At 37.2% G+C, this 18,894-nt stretch overlaps 1 protein-coding gene across 1 annotated transcript; it reads right to left on the bottom strand.

Annotated features, from left to right (window-relative positions):
- Window positions 1-7,890: 7,890 nt before the first annotated feature.
- LOC108228413 (erythroid membrane-associated protein) lies at window positions 7,891-16,948 on the bottom strand. The gene is made up of 6 exons (XM_017403959.3): window positions 16,742-16,948; window positions 14,113-14,454; window positions 12,568-12,781; window positions 11,961-12,019; window positions 10,522-10,644; window positions 7,891-9,961 (listed from the first exon to the last, which is right to left on the bottom strand). The coding sequence occupies exons 1-6, from the start codon at window positions 16,809-16,811 to the stop codon at window positions 9,363-9,365; spliced, it is 1,407 nt and encodes a 468-aa protein (XP_017259448.1). The 5' UTR covers window positions 16,812-16,948; the 3' UTR covers window positions 7,891-9,362.
- Between the last annotated feature and the right edge of the window lie 1,946 nt (window positions 16,949-18,894).

Below are 18,894 nucleotides of genomic sequence, written 5' to 3'. Positions count from 1 at the left end.
TCTGCTGTAGAGTTTGGAAACAAAAAAAGTTCAATTGTCCAATGTAACTTTGTTCAGGAAGCAGTTTCTTGGTGTTTGTTTTGAGGCCAGAAGAACTAAGAAAATTTAAACATCAGAAAGTTTGACTTACATAAAACTGTCAGTCTGACGACATCACTCCAGTCTGTCTGCTGAAAGCCTCTTACACCCTGACATCTGTATTCTCCACTGTGGGACTCAGTAACTTTGTTGATCCTGTATTCACTGGATGTTGGAGGGTTTCTGTTGGTTGGTCTCCATTCATACGTCCACTGAGTTCCTCCTCCTCTCTGGATCTGACAGCTGAGAGTGACTGTCTCACCTCTGAATATCTGAGTCCAGTTGGGTTGCAGAGTCAATGTGGGTTTAATTGAACCTGATCACAGAAACTTTACTCAGTTAGGACTGATGAAAACGTTAAATTAAAAGAAAAATGTCTCTAACAACAAGGACTTGTGTTTAGGGGGACGATGAAGCTGGTGTCAGGTTTACACCAGTTCATTCATATATTTTGGGTTAATTATTATAAAATAATTTTACTGTGTTTTTATTATTTACATTTATAGTCAAACATTTTCTTTACATGTTTGGAATACTGTATGTTTGACAGCATAGTTAAAAGTGTTGAAAGTAGCAAACTGAATCTTCTTTGTGTTTTTACTTACTTCTAGCTTCTGATTGGTTGGATTGGGGACATGTGACATTATCACCAGAAAGTGTTGTGTTGTGCTGTGAAGCAGCTGAAGTGTGGAGATCAGTAAAAGTGCTGTTAATAAAGCTATGTGTTTGTGAGTCATCCCTCTTTTATTTCCTTTTCCTCTGCAGGTTGAGAGTGAAGGCTGGTGCTCTGATTGGCTCATGGGCTTGAGAGGAACCAATCAGGACTCAAGAAAGCCTTATAAAACATGCTCACCTGCAGGGCTGAGGTTTTTTGTTTCACCTGGCTGGCTAATTGACACCTGCATTGCTGCTTGACTCTGTCTTTGTGTAAAGGTTTGTGGTGGGAGTTAGAGGACTAAGAAAGTTTGGAGTACCCTATACATTTCCATCATGTAGGTTACTTTCTGTTTTACACATTTGGTAAGTAGGTTGGTGCCACCCATGTAATGTTTTGGTGAGCCTTTCTGTTAGATGCGATAGCAGGACTGTCTTCTCTTTTATTTTTGCCTAAAGTAGATGACAGGTAGGCCCTGTTTTGTTTTTTTTGTTTGTTTTTTTATTTGGCACAACCTAATGGTCCCTTTCTCCCCCACAGGTTGTGCAACATTTTGGGATTTTTGCAAAGAAAAATAAACCCCAACTGTCATTTACAAGGAATCTATTATTTTATTGTGCTTGTCAAACTGAGCTTTCAGAGGACCTACGATTACGTTCTTGATGCTTCTCTCCTGATTCCTTTGAGTCATTTAGTTGACCCCAGCTGCTAAAGGAGCTAACAGGAGCTGGAGGTTATAAACAAAGACTGAAATCAAATGCTGTGCTAACTATTTTCTCTCACAGACTATGTAAACACCTCAGGTTCATGAGCAAAAATCACTGGAAGAAACATCAGAGACAGGTGATGGTGGATGCTTTTCTGCTGGACTGTAAACAACCTGCTTCCCCCGTCACAGCCTCTGAGTGTGAACCATCGACCACGACCCTGGACATAGAGGAACCTGACAGCCCACTGCTTCATGTAGTCCTGCCATCTGTAAGTGTCCAGTTTTCTTTAACTACAGTCGATGTCACAACTCAAACATATTTTAGCATATCGGATGCAGCAGTACAGTGTCTGGAAGATGTTCATTACTTGATAACAGTTAATCATATTTACACATGTAAACAGCTGAATCAGGAAACTGGGCCCAGAAATGTTATTACTGGAACTTTAGTTGAGGTAGATGGATTTTCACAGATTAAAAATCCTAATTATTGAAACTATATTACAGATTGCATTTCTTTTTTTTTAGGGGGAAAAACCAAATAAATGTGAATTACTTTACTTTGAGTGAATTTGATTAAAAAGTGACAGTGTTTTAACAATTAGAAATGAGCACATAACATCTAGATTAAAAAATCAGCTCCCAACAGGTTTTATGAGATAATTCTGTTTCAGTATCAGTTGATTGATTTAAAATGAACTCATGTTGGGCCGCTGCTTCAGGTGAGAGTGGACCTGTAGAAAATCAGTCTACCAGCGAGCAGGTTTACTTCACAGACTCTGTTACCATGGTGATAGACTTTGACTTGTCTCTCTTTCTGGAACAGACAACAAGGAGTTTCCCTAAAATCAGGATTAACTTACTCAGAGTTTTCACTAAACCCACTTTCTGGAAACCCTCCTGTGCTACAAAGCAGGTTTGATTATAATTAGAATTCATTCAGATGATCAGATTTAAATAAACTAACAGTGAAGATTGTGATGAACTGATTATCATCTCAGTAAGTCAACCCAGGTTTAGTAGAAGACATGTTAGACAGCATTAGATCTATATATGCAGCAGGAAACAGTTTATAATGATGGTAACTCTAAGGAACAACAGAAGAGACTGTGGCTGCAGTTGACTGTACCGATGGGGGTGGCAACATCGATGGTCTGGTAATCAGATGTTGTTTCTTCATTACTCTGACCTTTCGGGATGACGAGATGGGAAAAATAAAACAACATAAAGACAGTTTAGTTATTTTTACAACTACCCTTCATCTCAAGTGAGAACACAACCTGGTATAAATGACTAAAAAAGTTTCTTACCATCAACATGTCCATAGAGGAGTGTACTGAGCACTAAAATGAAGATGAAAATGTTTTTCAGATTTTAACAAACCGACACAAAAAACTAAACTGACAATAGGCCAACACTGTGATTCTCAAGCTGTGGTACTCGGGATCCCTTTAGTGGAACTGTTATTAAAGCACAAATATATGTAAACTGGATGTTTCTGCTGCAATTTTGAACAACAAAAGGAGGAACAGACGTTTTGTCAAACTTTTTGTGTTGTTGAACTGTTGGCTGCAAAAAGATTAAAAAAGATTTAAAAATTTCATTCAAGTTATCCAATATTTGTATTCAGTTATTGGTAAAAGAACATTTCATTCACAGTTTGGGGTTTGGCAAGTTTGTTCCTTTATGTTAGAAATAAAGATAAGCTTGTTAACTTGTACTGTTTTTTTTTTGTTTGTTTTTTTTGTTTTTTGTCTGTATTTGTTATCAAAAGTTTAAAAACCAAAGAGCTAACACATTTTAGATTAAACAAGTATTGATAAAACAAAGATAAAAAGCAACCATGAAAAATTAAAATCATATATATATATATATATATATATATATATATATATATATAAAACAATATTCATGCATTTAGAATCTTTCTTTACTCAAAACTAAACTAAGACTTCAGCTGCTTAAATAATTACGTTGATTAACTAATTTACTCTTTTCAAGCTCACAAACTGTTTTCATAGATAGAAACAGTTTAGAGCAGTGATCCACTGCAGTTCTCATCATTTATAATTATTTTCTTTAATCTACAAACAGAAAGTCAGTGATGTACTTACAGAAAACCCCCAGCAGGCAGACCAAAGTGTGTCCCATCCTCACATTCAGAGCTGCTGCAGAGCTGATCAGAAACTCTGCTGCTTTACTTTAACTATAATGATGAAGAAACACAAGTTATACCCAGCACAGATCTGACATCAGTGTTTTCACACTTCTTTATCTGAGTTTAGCCTGTCTGTTTTTAGCTTTCCTTTGACACCTAGCTCACTTTGAAGCAGCAGTTTTGACCACAGCAGTTATTAGACACGTTTACATTTCCTGTCCACTGCAGAGACATCTTGTTTGGTGTGAAAATGTCTTTGTCTGGTGTAAAAAAATTATGCATTTATTTAAATATTGCAGTATTTATTGTTAAGAGAAGTGTTATCTGGATCTATAAAGATGTATGAAACAGTTGACCTTTGCTGTGTTTTCTTCTGCTTTCCTCTCATTTTAAAATTACTAAACTGCTCAGTTACAGCTTCTTCTTTCTAAATAACTGACTTTATATTCATCTGATCACCTCTTGGTTCTTTACTAAATAACCTAATTATGACAAACAGTCAGACCAACTTTATACGTCCTGTTTTTATATAAAGAGCTGTGATTACAAACTTCTCACATACAGAGCAGAGCTCATGTTTTACTAAGTAAATTAGAGATATACATTGTGAAAGACGTGCAAAGAGATCTTTTCAGCTCAATGCAAGATCTTGGTAAAAATTAATGCAACACTGGATGGAAATAAATCTTGTGACATTGCAGAAGCTTATCGAAACAATGCCACAGCGAATGTGTGCCGTAATTAAAGCTAAAGGCGGTCCAATAAAATATTAGGGTGTGTAACCGTGTTTTTTGGTGGCGACTTTTTTTTTGGCCAGGCAGTGTATGTTAATAAAAGAGAAAAAGAGATGGGAGAAAAAATAAAACTGATCTTTACCAGGCTGCCGTCCAGACACTTTTTGGGTTCAGACTCACTTATTGTCAGTGTCCCAAAGTCAGACTTCTTAGAGTTTGTTAAATTTAATGAACATGTTTATTTTAGCACACAGACCTATCCTGATTTGTTCAAGGAAGGAAGCAGAATAGGTCCCCTTTAACATTCAGTAAAAAAAAAAAAAAAAAACACTGAATTTTATTTTTTTTAATAATATTCTATTAATAAAGTATATATCTGTACTAAACCACTAACGTAAGAGCAGAGTGTTGTGTTTTCATAGCCCAGGAAAACTGAGAACACTTGAAAAAAACCATGAAGCAGAAAAACTAAACAAGCTGAAAACTATTAGAGTAGCAGCTTGTTTCTGTCTTCATTCTGCAGAAAGCAGGGCTCATCGGCCCTGGGAGAGATGAGCAGAAGCTCTTTTTGCTTCATCTTGAGCTGCACAGAGAGAAGAAACATTCTTTGGTTTAATTATTAATCAACACCATTCCAACATAAGATATTTTTATGTTTTGCCTGCCCACAAATTGTCATAGTAATTATCAAACAATTTTTTTTTTTTAAACTAAGCATTAAGCATTTACTCATGACATCTCTGGATCTGCTCTGGTCTGGCTGATAACATTCCATCGTTATCAAAGACAAATCAAAGATGGCCTCTGTGACATGATTTGTGGACTTCTCCACAAACACACACACACACACACACACACTGGTTTTGCTCAGTTAGCGGGACAATTTTTTCAAACCAGTTTTTTGCAACACTAAACGGACACCTCTTTCCACTTATGCTAGAAAGATGTAGTAAATCTTCAAAAATTCTGTTTGAGCTATACAACACAAATCTCACTTCAAAGTTTAGATAAACACATCAGAAATTAAAATACAAGAACCTGACACAATGCTGTATTAAGAGGACAACAATAATGAGGTACTTAGCTCCGCCCATGACACAAACAGTAATTACCAGGACCAACTTTATTTGTCAAAACCATTGCCATACACATGTGCATTAAAAAGGCCAAACATGGATAGTTGGAGTATGACTAAACAGAAAGTGGACTGCATTTTACAGTGCCTTCACTGAGTACTAGAGCAACAATTCTATTTGTGAACAGAAAGGAAAATCTCTAAATGGCTAAATTAAAGGTCCTGCAGAAATGACCTGACGCTGTGCCCTGCATGCTGTTTCTAACATAAACTCCTGAGTGTTGCTCATTTTAAAAACATCTCTGTGACAATAAACTTTCAAATCTTTTATCAGAGAGTCAGAAAAACTCACACATGTTAACTCTGAGGTCTGAGGTAAATATCAGTGTCTACAAGGAGAGGATTGATTACTGGGAAAAAGAACAAAAGGTGTGTTTTATGCCTTCAAATACAACAATCCAAACTTTAGGTAATAAACAAAATTATACAATCTGTTGGGTTTTTTTTCTTTGTTTTTTCAATCTTATCAGCTCCCACCCACAGATTCACACCTACCATCAGCTTTATGTCCGTTATATAGGAAATGAAACCTAACAAACACTACGACGACTAGCTAAAATAAGCTGCTTGTAGGCCACTGCTGTTTGTGTTAAAATTTTTTTATATTGTTTTGTAATACTGAGAGAGTCTCACTTCTGTCAACGTCTGTGTAATTGTATCTCGTTTTATCTGTGTAGATCCTTATTGTCCTTTGTAGGGAGCCACTACAAAGGAGGATAAGGATGTGGAAGTTGAGGGTAAAACATTGTACTTAACCCTTTTAAGCATGAATTATGATAACTTGAGCCAAGATTTTTTTTTCCCAAAGTGTTTTTGCATCTTTTAGGACATAAAAAAGGGTGGATTTTTTTTTTAGTAAAAATTTATTTTCATTTTCTCAACTCTATCTTGGTTTTGAGAAAATTTTGTTGCACCTGCTGTGGATGGCCAGTAGATGACAGTGTATTGCATGATGCACTAGTGCCCACTTTAGTGGTCAATGGGAAAGTATAACATAAAAATCCACACATAAGAAAATGGCTTTTAAATAGTTGTCCACTGCAGTGATAACTATCTATGAAAGGGTTAAGAATGTTTTAACCTAAAACAGAAACAAATCTGTAAATGTGTACATTTTCTGAAACAATGTTATAGCTGCTACGTGCCAAATCCTCCTGATCTTTGAGGAAAGTGTGGAGAGAGAATGAATATTTCTATTTTATTTTTCTAACTTTTCTTTCTTTAACATTTTTATAAGTAATAATAACTGCAGTGTAGGTGTAGGCCTGTTATATAAGTGAAGCATAACACTGGAAGATGAAACTACTAAAGAAGCCCAATGGTGGACCAGGTTCTGATGAGAGTTAGGAGAGATCACATTTCTCCAGTTTTAGCTTCTATCCATTGGCTCCCTGACAGATTCAAAATATAATTTAAAATATTGTTTCTAACATACAAAGCTTTCAACAACCAGGCTCCATCTTTTATTAGAGATCTTATTGTTCCATATTTTCCTAACAGAGCACTTTACTCTCAGGTTGCAGGTTTGCTTGTGGTTCCTAGAGTTTCTAAAGGGGAGAAGGAGCATTCGAGAGAATAAAAGACAGGTTTTGGATATAGTTTCTTCACTTGGAATTAGTTGTCTGTCCGTTGTTTCTGTGTGTCCCTGTGATGGACTTGTCCAGGGTGTACCCAACCTTTCCCACAATGATCGCATGAGACAGGCACCAGCTCCCCCTCGACCCTGAATGGAAAAGCTGGTAAAGAACATGGAAATCAGAGTATGGGCACATCAAAGGATACAAGTTCAATATTTGTTCACCAGGGGGAGCTCTTACCAATCTGTGCTTTTTAGTAATTTGACAATCCTTTTATTTTTTACTTTATTTTTACCCAATTTTCATTTCTGGGTCATGTGGGAGCTGGTGTCTGTCTCCAGCAGTCACTGTGTGAGAGGAGGGGGACATCCTGGACATGTCTCCAGTCCATCACAGGGACACATAGAGACAATCAATCACCCTCTCACTCACATCTAGGGACACTTCAGATTTATCAATGAACCTAACGTGCATGTTTTTAGTCAGTGGGGGGAAAAAAACAGAACCTAAAGGAAACTCACATGTGCACGAAGAGAACCTGTAAGGTCCACACAGAAAGGACAGGAGTTGAACCTGTGGCCTTTTAGCTGTGAGATGACAGCTCTAACCCCTGCACCAATGAGCCGTATATCAGAGAGCTCTATGTAGTGACAGTAAATAATCAATATGTAAAAAATGTTTAAAAAATTATTAAATTAATGATAATAGTAGTAATGATGAAAAATAAACAATTTTTGTATATAAATGTGTGTAAAAACAAACAACAATTTTACTTTCTTTTTTGAAAAACTTACATAGTGAATATTCAAATTCCATGTTAAAACAAAAAACCTCAGCAGACACATTACCCTCAAGTCCTTGTATTTATTTCCATTTTACATTTAAAAAATGCAACAATCACACTGGAAAGACAAGAAAAGGCAACAGGCTGAAGCAAACTCTTATTAGCACCCATCCCAGCTTAAACTCCCAAATCGTCAAGATATAAAAACAGTAAAATATTCACTCTCTTATTAACAACTCTAAAGATTGCAAAATGTAACAAAAAGTACAAAATGTAAAAAAATGGTTTATAAAAACTTTTGCAGCTACAAAATATGTAGTATTTTTCACACAGTGGATGTTTAACTTAAAAAAAGGACCTGACATCATTCAATTAGTTTTAGATTTGCTCATAAAAATGTTTTTATCAGAACTAATATGGCAGTAAAATCAGGTCCACATGATCTGTATCATTTAAATTTCATTTATTTATGCTGTAAAGCTTAGACCATTCTGAGTTAATGCTCAACATTTCTATTTTTTAATTGCACCTTTGGTTATTTTACTTTTCACACAAATAAATAAGCAACACAATACTGGAACAATTTAGGTACACAAGAGAGAAACGACTCAACTTTCACCTATAACATTTTAAAAATATTTCTCAAAATGTCAGGTGTTTTCAAATTTGCAGAGTATTAACACTGACATCTGAAAAATAATTGCATATTACTAAATGTACCAAGTTTGAACACTAGAACCACTTTTATAGCTTAATTAAACTATGTTTGAAATGTGAGATTCACAAAATAATATTCTATCCTATAGCAGCAAAAGCAAGTAATAAAGGATAACCAGAAAGGGCTAATTTACCCATTAAAAGTTGTTTTATACACCTGCACACTAAAAACATCTTTTAGAAATAGGTAAACATGTTGACAACATTGTAAAAAAACATCTAAAAAACATATATATATATATGTTCAGCAGCCATGGAAGATTGCCATCCAAGTTCTGTCTGTACTTACAGCGATCATGACTCAGCTCAGACACAATCATTAGCTCGTCACTTTCTTAACACAGTTATCAGAATATGTACCATTTGCTTTCTATAGTCACAACTTAGTTCATGTCTGTGCTTTTAAAAATCTGACTTGTCGGCAAATAGCTGCTTAAGATCGTATCAAACTGGGCTGGGTCTGTTGGGGACTAGCTGGATACACCAAGTTGCAAGAAAATGCATGGAATCACACTAAACTACACATTTTAAACAAAGTCCGGGTGAGATTGGGGCCAAAATTTGTTGAGAGATCACACACATATCCACAAGAACTCCAGCTCTAGAATCACAGGAACCGAGCAGAGATTGGTTCCAGAATCCAGTGACAACTCTGAGAGCAAATTGTTTGAACCTGTTCAAAAGTCCTCTGACACAGAGGCATCTTGTTGTAAAAACAACAAAACTCCCCTCCCTCCAGCTGACTACCGTGGAAGTCCTGTTTTACACATTTGCCCAAACAGGTAAAAGTGGTGATCTGATCTTGGCTCAGGGTTTCAGTCACTCATTAGCAGCGACTCTGTGTCTTCAGATAAATTCTCAAGGACACTGAAGCGATTGGTCGAGGTATATCTACGTGGAGATCTGGCACTATTGGGGTAGGGACCAGAAAAACTCACAGAACGGGGAATGTTAATTGCCCCTGATTTAGGAGTGGGAGGAAAACTGGACGACGCGGCACCATGATTGGTCATAGGCTCAGAGATACTTCTGGGTCTCTCTCGCTTTATCTGGGGAACAGGTGCCAGGTTTTGTTTGGGGATGGCTGGTTTGGACTCTTTCATCTGGGATTTGTTGTCAGGTTCTGGGTGGTCTCTTGTGGATGAGGTTGCTGGTTTCTGGTTGTTGAACTGGGGGAGCTGGTTACCCTGTTTGGACCCATTCGGTGTCGACCTGGAACCATGTGTAGACTGACCTCGCTCTGGAGCTGGATTGTGTTTGGATTTGAGCTCATTTAATTCTGCAGTCAGGCTGTAAATACGCTGTTCTTTCTGAGAAAGAGTTGCCTTCAGTTTTTCATTCTCTGTTTGTAAGTGTCTAACTCTTTCATCTTGATTGACCAACGGTTCTGATGGAAGAGTTTTTTGCCTCCAAGCTGTGTGATACAGAGAAAAAGAAAACCGTTAACACTTGTTATTGTTGGCATTTGTAACAGAAAATTGAATTTAAAAAACTGATAGGTCTACTAATCTACCTTTTCTGCTGATTTTTACAATTACTGATATGAAAAGCAGCATCTTACAGCATTTGTGTAGTGCTTTGTAGGCATTTCATTTGTTCACTGCCCATGGTAACTTTACTTTCCCTGAACTTTTAAGGACTTCACTTTCTTCTTTATTTTGTGTTAAATGAAATAGTTTCAGGCTGAACTGTTGCTCAGACAAAACAAAGCAAATACCATTTTTTTCTAATTTGAAGATACACATGCAAGGTGTTCAAAAAATTTGTACATAAGGTGTTAATATTTAATCATGTAAAGTAGTATCCATTTCTAAAATTGTTTTTTTAAGCTTTGATGTCTTTAAAATCCAATTTGTGACTATTTTTCATCCATAAAACAAGACCTTTGGTGAGGTGCTGGTAAGCTAGAAGAAACTACGATGAAATAGACATCAGGTTTTATCTGCTCCTGGGAAAAATGTTCTATTGACTTACCAATATCTCCATGTTTTCTACATAAACGATCTCTACATAAACACAGTCCACATGTGAACAGAAACGTGGCCCCAATCGTGACAACGATTGCAATGATGTAACTGCAGGAGCTCATCCAGTTATCTGAAATAACAACAAAAAAAGAAAATTTCAAAAGTTTACATTTAACAGAAAACTCTAAAATGATGTTTCTAAAAAGTTTCACATGATACAGGAATGAGGTTTAACGATGACAGTGTTCGGCCACAAAATAGTACATAAAAATCTGCCAAGTTTTTTTATGGATGAAATGCTTCCTGTGTTTCTCGGATTTAACATCAGCAACTTTCACCTTGATCCCAAAACACACCGAAAAGGGGAAAAAAAGAATAATAAAGACAGAAAATTTATATTTTCCTACAGAGTATCAACATTTATAGAGTGAAAGAAATCTACAGATCAATAAGGTATCTCTGCTGACCTTCTGAAAACTTGTTTCCCTTTTATGGTGTCCTTTCTTTGGCACTCAAACTCACATTTTAAAGCAGTTTGTGTATTTTGTAAAGAACTGAATATACCTGCCTATTTAACTAAGTTGTAAAAAAATTAAAAAAATAAAAAATAATCTAGAAAGATTTGTTGTATTCAGGGGTTTAATTCGGACTGGTCTCAAAAGCATGCACAACACGAGCTTGGTCCTGGTCAGCCATTGAGGAGTTCTTAGTTCAACATTAAACTTTTGACAGTTTTTTCAAGTTTCTCACATCGTGCCACCTAGGAAGAGGGGAGCCACGTTAAAAAACTGGGTCCATGGACGCAGCCCAAAAACCATGATTGTTAAAATGCTATTCTGCTATTGAAAATGTTCGATTTCTTATCTCCTATTAAGGACCATTCTGGCAGAATTCTTGGTACTCTTGGGACATTCGTGTTACATTCTAAGTATTCGAGCTGCTTTTGGTTTGAATTCATGGAGATTTGAAGCGTATTCGACGCCCATTCCAGTATTTCAACAGCATTCTGACTGCATCTGAGGTGTATTTCAACAGCATTCTTACAAAGCTGTAAGAATTTTGGTCACGTTTAAAGATCCTGCCAGAATGTGGCATGTATTTTGAAATTTCTTCCTTTTGTTTGGTTCTGCTTGATTCCTTCCGATTCCAGATAAATGTAACGGGGGCTTTAAAGAGTTCCTTTTTCAAGCCTCCCAGTGCGACCCGCACCGCTTCATTCTTATAGAACAGGGAAGAAACAGACTTCCCACAAAAATAAGACTTTATTTCTTCATCGATTTATCACAGCTAATTTTTAAAGCACATAAAACATTTGCTTTTCAATGTGCAATAGAGATTATTGAATAAAACATTGCAGTCCAACAGCCAAAACCCTTGAAGCATAAACATGAATGCATGTTTTAGGTTCTCCAGCTCTTGCAGGTGTTTATTAAAACTGCACAATACCTGGAATGTACATTTCTGTGTCCCTGGTCTTATTCATATGTTTGGCTCTGCAGATCACCCTGGGATGAAAAAACACAGACAAAAGCTTGACTTTTTTTATTAAGACAGTGATCAAATATATCAAGTATTCACCATCTTTTGTACGCTCTTTTTTTGGCTTACAGCCTAGAATTTAAAAAAACAGATTTTTATTTTGATCATAAGTAAAGTAATTCAGGTAAACAAAGAAAAAAGCTGGAAGAATGAGCAGGAAAAAGGCATTGTTTAAACAAAAGAATAAAGCAATATATGAAAAGCCCCAAACATGTGGAAGAAGGTGCTGTGGTCAGATTTTCCTTCCATTTAAGCTTTGTAATATTATTACTTTTAATCTAATTTAAAAATCAACTTTAATTCCAGACTGTAAAGCAACAAAACAGAAGTTCATCAAGAGAGGGGAACACTTTTGCAACCCAGTGTAACAATGAGAGCGCTATGGCTTCTTCCCACATAAAACACAACCCTCCAGGCTGAAGTGAATACATTTAAAGACTGCACACAGAGCCGCACAAACATTTGTGTAGAATCTACCTTTCCATGAACACAGAGTCCTGAACAGAAATCCTACCTGTTGGTGCCGGCCTGCAGAGTCGCTCTCCTTGTGACGGTGAAACATCGCGCCAACGCCTCGTCTCTTTTGGGATCTTTAGCCTTAATTTCATTTCCTTGGTCATCCAGAAACATGACTGTAGGCTCTGAGGACCAGCACTCTGCCTTGCACTGCAGCAACACCCCGTCACCAGCACTGGGGACAACCGTGAGCTTCGGCTCAGACACGGCAACTGCGAAAATAAATTCAAGTGACGATTTTGAACGCTTTACTTAAAAGGGACAGTTCAGCCATTTTGAAGCGGAGTTGTAAGGTTAGATTATAAAAATATGAATATCTTCACTGTTGTAGATCGTTGAACGTCCTCAGGTTGGAGATTTAAAGTTTGATTCTGACCATTTTGTAAATGAATGGCCAGTCCAAGCGAGATCAAGACCAAACTGAACTGCTGCTGTCTTAAAGCAACTCCAAGGTCCTTCATTCCTCTCCATTTTACAGATTTTGGCTGATTTAAGATGGCAGCAATTCACTTCAGTCTGGGCTCCACTCGGACTAGCCATTAGCTCATCAATTTGATCAAATTCAAGCTCCATTTCTCCAAGCCGAGGTTGCTCAAAGAGCTATCTACAAAAGGTGAGATGCTGATTATTCCTAACCTCTCCACATCGCCCCATTTCAGAAGATCTGATTGATCTTTGATTACTCGGTCAGCCCACATTTTTCCCACCCTTCTTTTTCCATTCTTTTATCATGATGCTCACAACGCTTGTGCTTTAGCATCTCGGCCACTACCATCTACATCAGGAGTGGGCATCAAGGGCTGTGAGGATCAAACCTGATTGGGTAAATATACTTTTGGAATCCAGAGCATGAATGCATGGCACTTGGAATATAACAGCCAAGCAGCCCTTTGCAATATTGATACTGTCTACATCAGGGGTGGGCAACCCTGGTCCTCGAGGGCCACTATCCTGCATGTTTCACTTGTTTCTCTGCTCCAACACACCTGATTTGAATCAATGGGTGATTAACAGGCTTCTGCAGAACATGAAGAGGTGATTTAACCACTGAATCAGGTGTGCTGGAGCAGAGAAACAAGGAAAACATGGAGGATAGTGGCCCTGAGGACCAGGATTGGCCACCCTTGGCCTACATCAATATTGCAAACGTGATAGATTTCTGATAATACTGGACAGCACTAAGAACTACAAATAAAGAAATACTGACACTCCCATTCAGCATTTCAAGCCCCACATTATCCAAAGTGGGTCTTGAAGATCGCTTCGTATATGAACAGCATCAGTCCTCTCATGTTGCTCTAAAGAAGGAAGTAAATAAGTCCAACATATCTAAAGCTATATCTTCAAAGTTAAACGATTTAGTCTCACCACAAAAGTACCTGAGTTGGTCTAACTTTCTAATGCTGTTTAATAGTCGTTTGTTTCGTTACATAACACTGCAAAATTAGGCCAAAGTATCAAGCTTGGGTATTTCTTCAAAGTAAACACACTTTAAACATGTTTTGTAGACCGTCATGCAGCCACAGAGCTTGATGAGACGTACCTACAACAAGGTCCACCGTAGCTTCAACCTGCCACCTCCTCCCTCTCAGAGTCCTGCACTGGTATCTGCCCCCATCAGACAGGCGCAGGTTGTAGATAATCTGAGACAGGTTGCCATCTTTCAGGTTGTCCAGGACGAGGTTCGTCCTGTGGAGGAAGTCTGGATTCTTCTCTGCGAACGTCTCACAGCCGTCCCGGTACAGGAAGGTGATGTTTGGAGTTATGCCCTCCTTGGACCACTCCATTGTAGGAAGGTCATCTTCATGAGTGATGCTGCAGGGCAGGAGGGTTGTTTCCTTCACATAGGCGGTTATTGTCCTTGGTACGTCTGCTGAGGCTGATCCTAGGAGAAACAAACAAACAAACAAACAAAAACTATTTATAGTAAAATACTTGTATTTGATTGTAAATGACAGCCTGATTGTTTTTGATCAACTTTAGGTTATTTCACCTACAAATACATATTAGAACATGAAACAAAAACATTCATAAATGTTTCAAATTGCAGCAAATATGTAGAAATACACAACATTAACACTGGCTCGGTGGCACCGGTGTGATGGCAGCCCCAGGGCAGCTGTGGCTACAATGCAGCTCACCACCATCAGTGGATGAATGGGTGAATGACTGATTGTAGTGTGAAGAGCTTTGGGGTCCTTGGATTAGATAAAGCAGCCATCTGTTATCCCGTCAAAGGTGAAGGTCACAGGTGACCTCGTGCTCTGACTCAGGAATCTCAAGCTGAACATCTGGACACCTAATGGGTCAAGGATGATCCTTATTGATTTCAATTGAGTTATGTTTTCTGTAGCACTGGTTTGTTTCTACGTCTGTCTGTTAGCAAGATTACTGACAAACTAATGAACAGATTTTGATGAAATCTATAGTAAATGTTAGAGTTGCCACAAACAAACAAGGTATTAAGTTTTGGTGGTGATCTAGATCACGATCAGGATCGTCCAAGAGTTCAGGGGTGTCAGTGGCTCCATGGCCTGCGTGGAGGTCTGCGATCTCCGAGAGCTTGTAGTTTTCTCACAGTTTTTAGTTGATGCATCAGTATGTTTCTGGAGAAGTTATTTCTGTCAAAATTTTCAGTTTATTGGACATTCTTAGTCATTCTGTCTTCCTGTTATTTAACCTGGCGTTCTTAGGCTTTTGTGGTTCATGTTCCTGCACAGAGTATGTGTTGGGAATCACCCTCAGCTACTACCACAGCAGATTTTAACTCAATATCTGTAAAATTGATTGAGTTGTAATTAGTTTTGCATTTCAAAAGTGTAGTTGGCTGTGGCGGCCATCTTAAACTGGACCGACTCTAAAATCTAATCGGCTGTAGAAGTGCACCCAGTGATTGTTTTCTGCAAGTTTCATTAAAATCCATTCAGTGGTCTATTAGATATTTTGCTGACAAACAGACAAACAGACAAACAAACGCACACAGGCAAAAACATTACTGCGCAATAATTGTTTGCTAAATGTTTTGTTGTCAGTAAAAAGGAAAAATCAGGTGTTCTTGAGTTTCGAAATTATTGTTAAATGAGCTGAAGGACACAGTGTTTCCATCAGAGACAACTGCAGCCTGAAGGGTTTTGTCTTTTACTGTTTTTATATATGCTTATTTTGAGGATATATAATGAAGTGTTTAGATCTTTTCTAGCTTACTTTTGATGATATACGATCACATTATGTTGTTTGATAAGCGTTTCAGGAGTTGAACATTATTAGGTTTGCTTAATAGTTTTAGAGTGTTAAAGAGTTAAACTTTGTTTGCTCAGGGCCTCAAAAGGAAAGATGTTGGAAGGAGTTTTTTATAAGCTCATTTGTTCCACAGAAATACCTGAGCTCAGCTGTAATCCGTCAAGATAAAAACAGTTATGCTAGTCGAAACTGTGATGCTTGAATTTCTTAATTAATATAATTCAGTGTTTTGTTATCTAACTCTATAATGTCACCTAGCAACTGGGGAGGGAGAGAAATGTACCTTTATTTCTTTAAATAGCCCTGTGAGGGGCCGAGGCCCCAGACTTTTCTGCTCGAGGGCGAAGGGACTCTGTCAGTGAAGTCTCCAGATATCTGATCATTTCTTGCTCTCACACTTGTACCGTGTGTTAACTTTGTCTTTTACATAATAAAAAGTGGCACCTTAAGCTTAGCGGTGTATGTGAGATTCTTCTAAGATTAAATGATCTCAGAGGGATCGGGGTGTCCTAACAAGCTGTTTTTAACTTTGATAGTGGTGATAAAGCCCTCAATCCACGAATCATGGAGGAAACAACACTTCAGAGACTCCTGATATGTTTTCCTTTTTAGTTTTAGGCTGTTTTCACTGTTAAAGAATGAAAACCTTGTCGGTTCACCAACTTCCTTCTTTAAAAAAAACACACACAGACAGGCTATAAGACATGTAGCTAATGAGACTAAATGATGTAATGATTAGTTCAGATTGATTCGGACTTTATAATAATAATAATAATAATAATAATAGTTTTATGAGTTCTGGTGTTTCAAAGCAGAAGGACTGAAAACGCTGCCGAGTTCTGCGGCTACAAAGAAAAAGTTTCTGCGTTCAGAAGCGAAGATGTTTACTTCCGATGAACTCGCTCTGCAGCAGTAAACAGATGGAGCCCTACCTGAGCAGCTGGAGCAGGCGAGCAGAAAAAGGAGGCCAACATGAGCGACAGAGACACGGATCAACGACATGTCGGTGAGGTTGGAGAAAAACGACCGTGAAGAGGAAAAACACAGAGAAGTTGGGCTCGAAGCAAAAAAGGCCCAAAACTGAGAAACTCTTTAAAGCGGAAGTTTCAACTTAATTGTCAACTTCCTCTTCTGTTTTTTGTGTTGTTTTTTTAAAATAAATCTTTATTGAAAAACGCAATACAGAACAAAACAATGAGAAACAATGTAACATAACGAAAGTTGCCAGGGGGTTATAAATACAGACGATACTTTATAATAACACTTATTACACAAATACATTAAAGAAAGCGCATAAGGTGTAAGCTTTAATAGTTTTAGTATTGGTGGAATTTCTAATAGTCTTCATATATTGTTTAACCTCATTTTAAAAAACAGAAATACGTGGTTTTTAATAAGTATAATGGCATTTGAGAATGTGCCATTTGACTAAGTATATAATAAGAATAATGTTATAAAATTTAATTTTGTTTAGTTACTGGGTAACAAATGAAGCCAAACAAAACATGTTTAAAGCAAAGAGAAAAATCCAGTTCAATAAAAGTAGAAATCAAAATACAAATACTTTTCCAAAATCGAGTAGAGAAGGGGCTAGACCAAAATAAATGAAACACATCTTCCGGGTTTTCTTTACAGAAAGAGCAAATAATATCTGTATTCTTGTTGTAAAAAAACTTTGGATGGGTAGAATTTGTTATGGGGCGCCATTTGTAAAGGAGCTTGTGCTCAAAATTCATGCCTAGATTTTGTCACATTTAGCTTCAAACACTGTTTTAAAATGTAGTGTTGATTTTCTGGTGTCACTTTTTACAACATTTAGCTAATTACATGTAATTGTTACAGCTACATGCTAAATATAAATCTAAATGCTAAATGTTAAATCTAAATGTTAAATGTTAAATCTAAATGTTAAATGTTAAATCTAAATGTTAAATGTTAAATCTAAATGTTAAATGTTAAATCTAAATATTATATGTTAAATCTAAATGTTAAATGTTAAATCTAAATGTTAAATGTTAAATCTCTCGGTGCTGTGACCCCCAAACTGGAAGAGTGGCTTCAACAGATCCCAGGAACAACCTCAGAGATCTCTGTCCTGGAGATCACAGTCCTAGGAACAGATGAGATACTGAAGAGAACCCTCAAGCTCCCAGGTCTACTGTAATCTCTGATTTGATGCTACAACCTCTGATAAAAAAATAGTTTAGAATAATTTGTTCTTTCAAAATTTAAGCTCATGAATGATAAATAAATCTTTTTATTTGCCTGCAGTGTTGATGTGGTCTGCTGTTTAGTGATTATATTTGTGTACTTTCTCTGTAAACCTTACTTATATTTATCATAAATAAAATTAAAGTAATAAATGTGTTTTCAATATTCGCACATCATTGTATAAATGGTTAAAAAAAAATTAGATTACACAAACATTGTGTGTTTGATATGGCAACAAAAATTTCAGTTTCTATCGGTGTATAATTTTTTACAAAACTGTTTAATTTTGCAAATAATTTGCCGTGTTCTACTGATTGGGTGCGTGGTTGTGCTAATTGTGTGCAGCGTTTTAAAAAGGGGGGCTTTTTAAAAGAAAAACTACTTAAGCAATCATAAAAAACTGTAAAAAGTTGAATTTCCGTCAGTGGATGGTCTTCAGTAAACTCAAACTCAATAAAGCAAAACAAAAATGATTCAGGAAAACTGCATAATCTGAGGTTTTAGACCTCCTCACTTTTGCACCAGGCATTTATTTTCTAAACTGCAGGAAGAAAAAAAAAAACTTATTTGACAAAACATTTTTTGAAAAACTGATTATAAAAAACATTTTGGCAACAATTATTCTCTAAATGTCTGTTTCCCCACATTCCGCTGGTGAATCCATCCATCTATCCATTCTCTTCCGCTTATCCGGGGTCGGGTCGCGGGGGCAGCAGCCTATGCAGGGAGACCCAGACTTCCCTCTCCCCAGCCACTTGGGCCAGCTCCTCCGGGGGAATCCCAAGGCGTTCCCAGGCCAGCCGAGAAACATAGTCCCTCCAGCGTGTCCTGGGTCTTCCTCTGGGCCTCCTCCCGGTGGGACGTGCCCAGAACA

Source organism: Kryptolebias marmoratus, linkage group LG7 (assembly GCF_001649575.2).
Source record: "Kryptolebias marmoratus isolate JLee-2015 linkage group LG7, ASM164957v2, whole genome shotgun sequence".
NCBI classification, from domain to species: Eukaryota; Metazoa; Chordata; class Actinopteri; order Cyprinodontiformes; family Rivulidae; genus Kryptolebias; species Kryptolebias marmoratus.
This window is presented reverse-complemented; position numbering and strand designations above follow the sequence as displayed.

What these genes read in the sequence shown, in the direction of transcription:
- LOC108228413 (XM_017403959.3), bottom strand. Translation starts at nt 16,811, where the DNA reads ATGTCGTTGATCCGTGTCTCTGTCGCTCATGTTGGCCTCCTTTTTCTG. An exon ending in CTGCAGGCCGGCACCAACAG is followed by an intron (nt 12,020 to 12,567) that starts GTAGGATTTCTG and finishes TTTTCATCCCAG; the next exon opens with GGTGATCTGCAGAGCCAAAC. An exon ending in CACAGAAATGTACATTCCAG is followed by an intron (nt 10,645 to 11,960) that starts GTATTGTGCAGT and finishes TTGTTATTTCAG; the next exon opens with ATAACTGGATGAGCTCCTGC.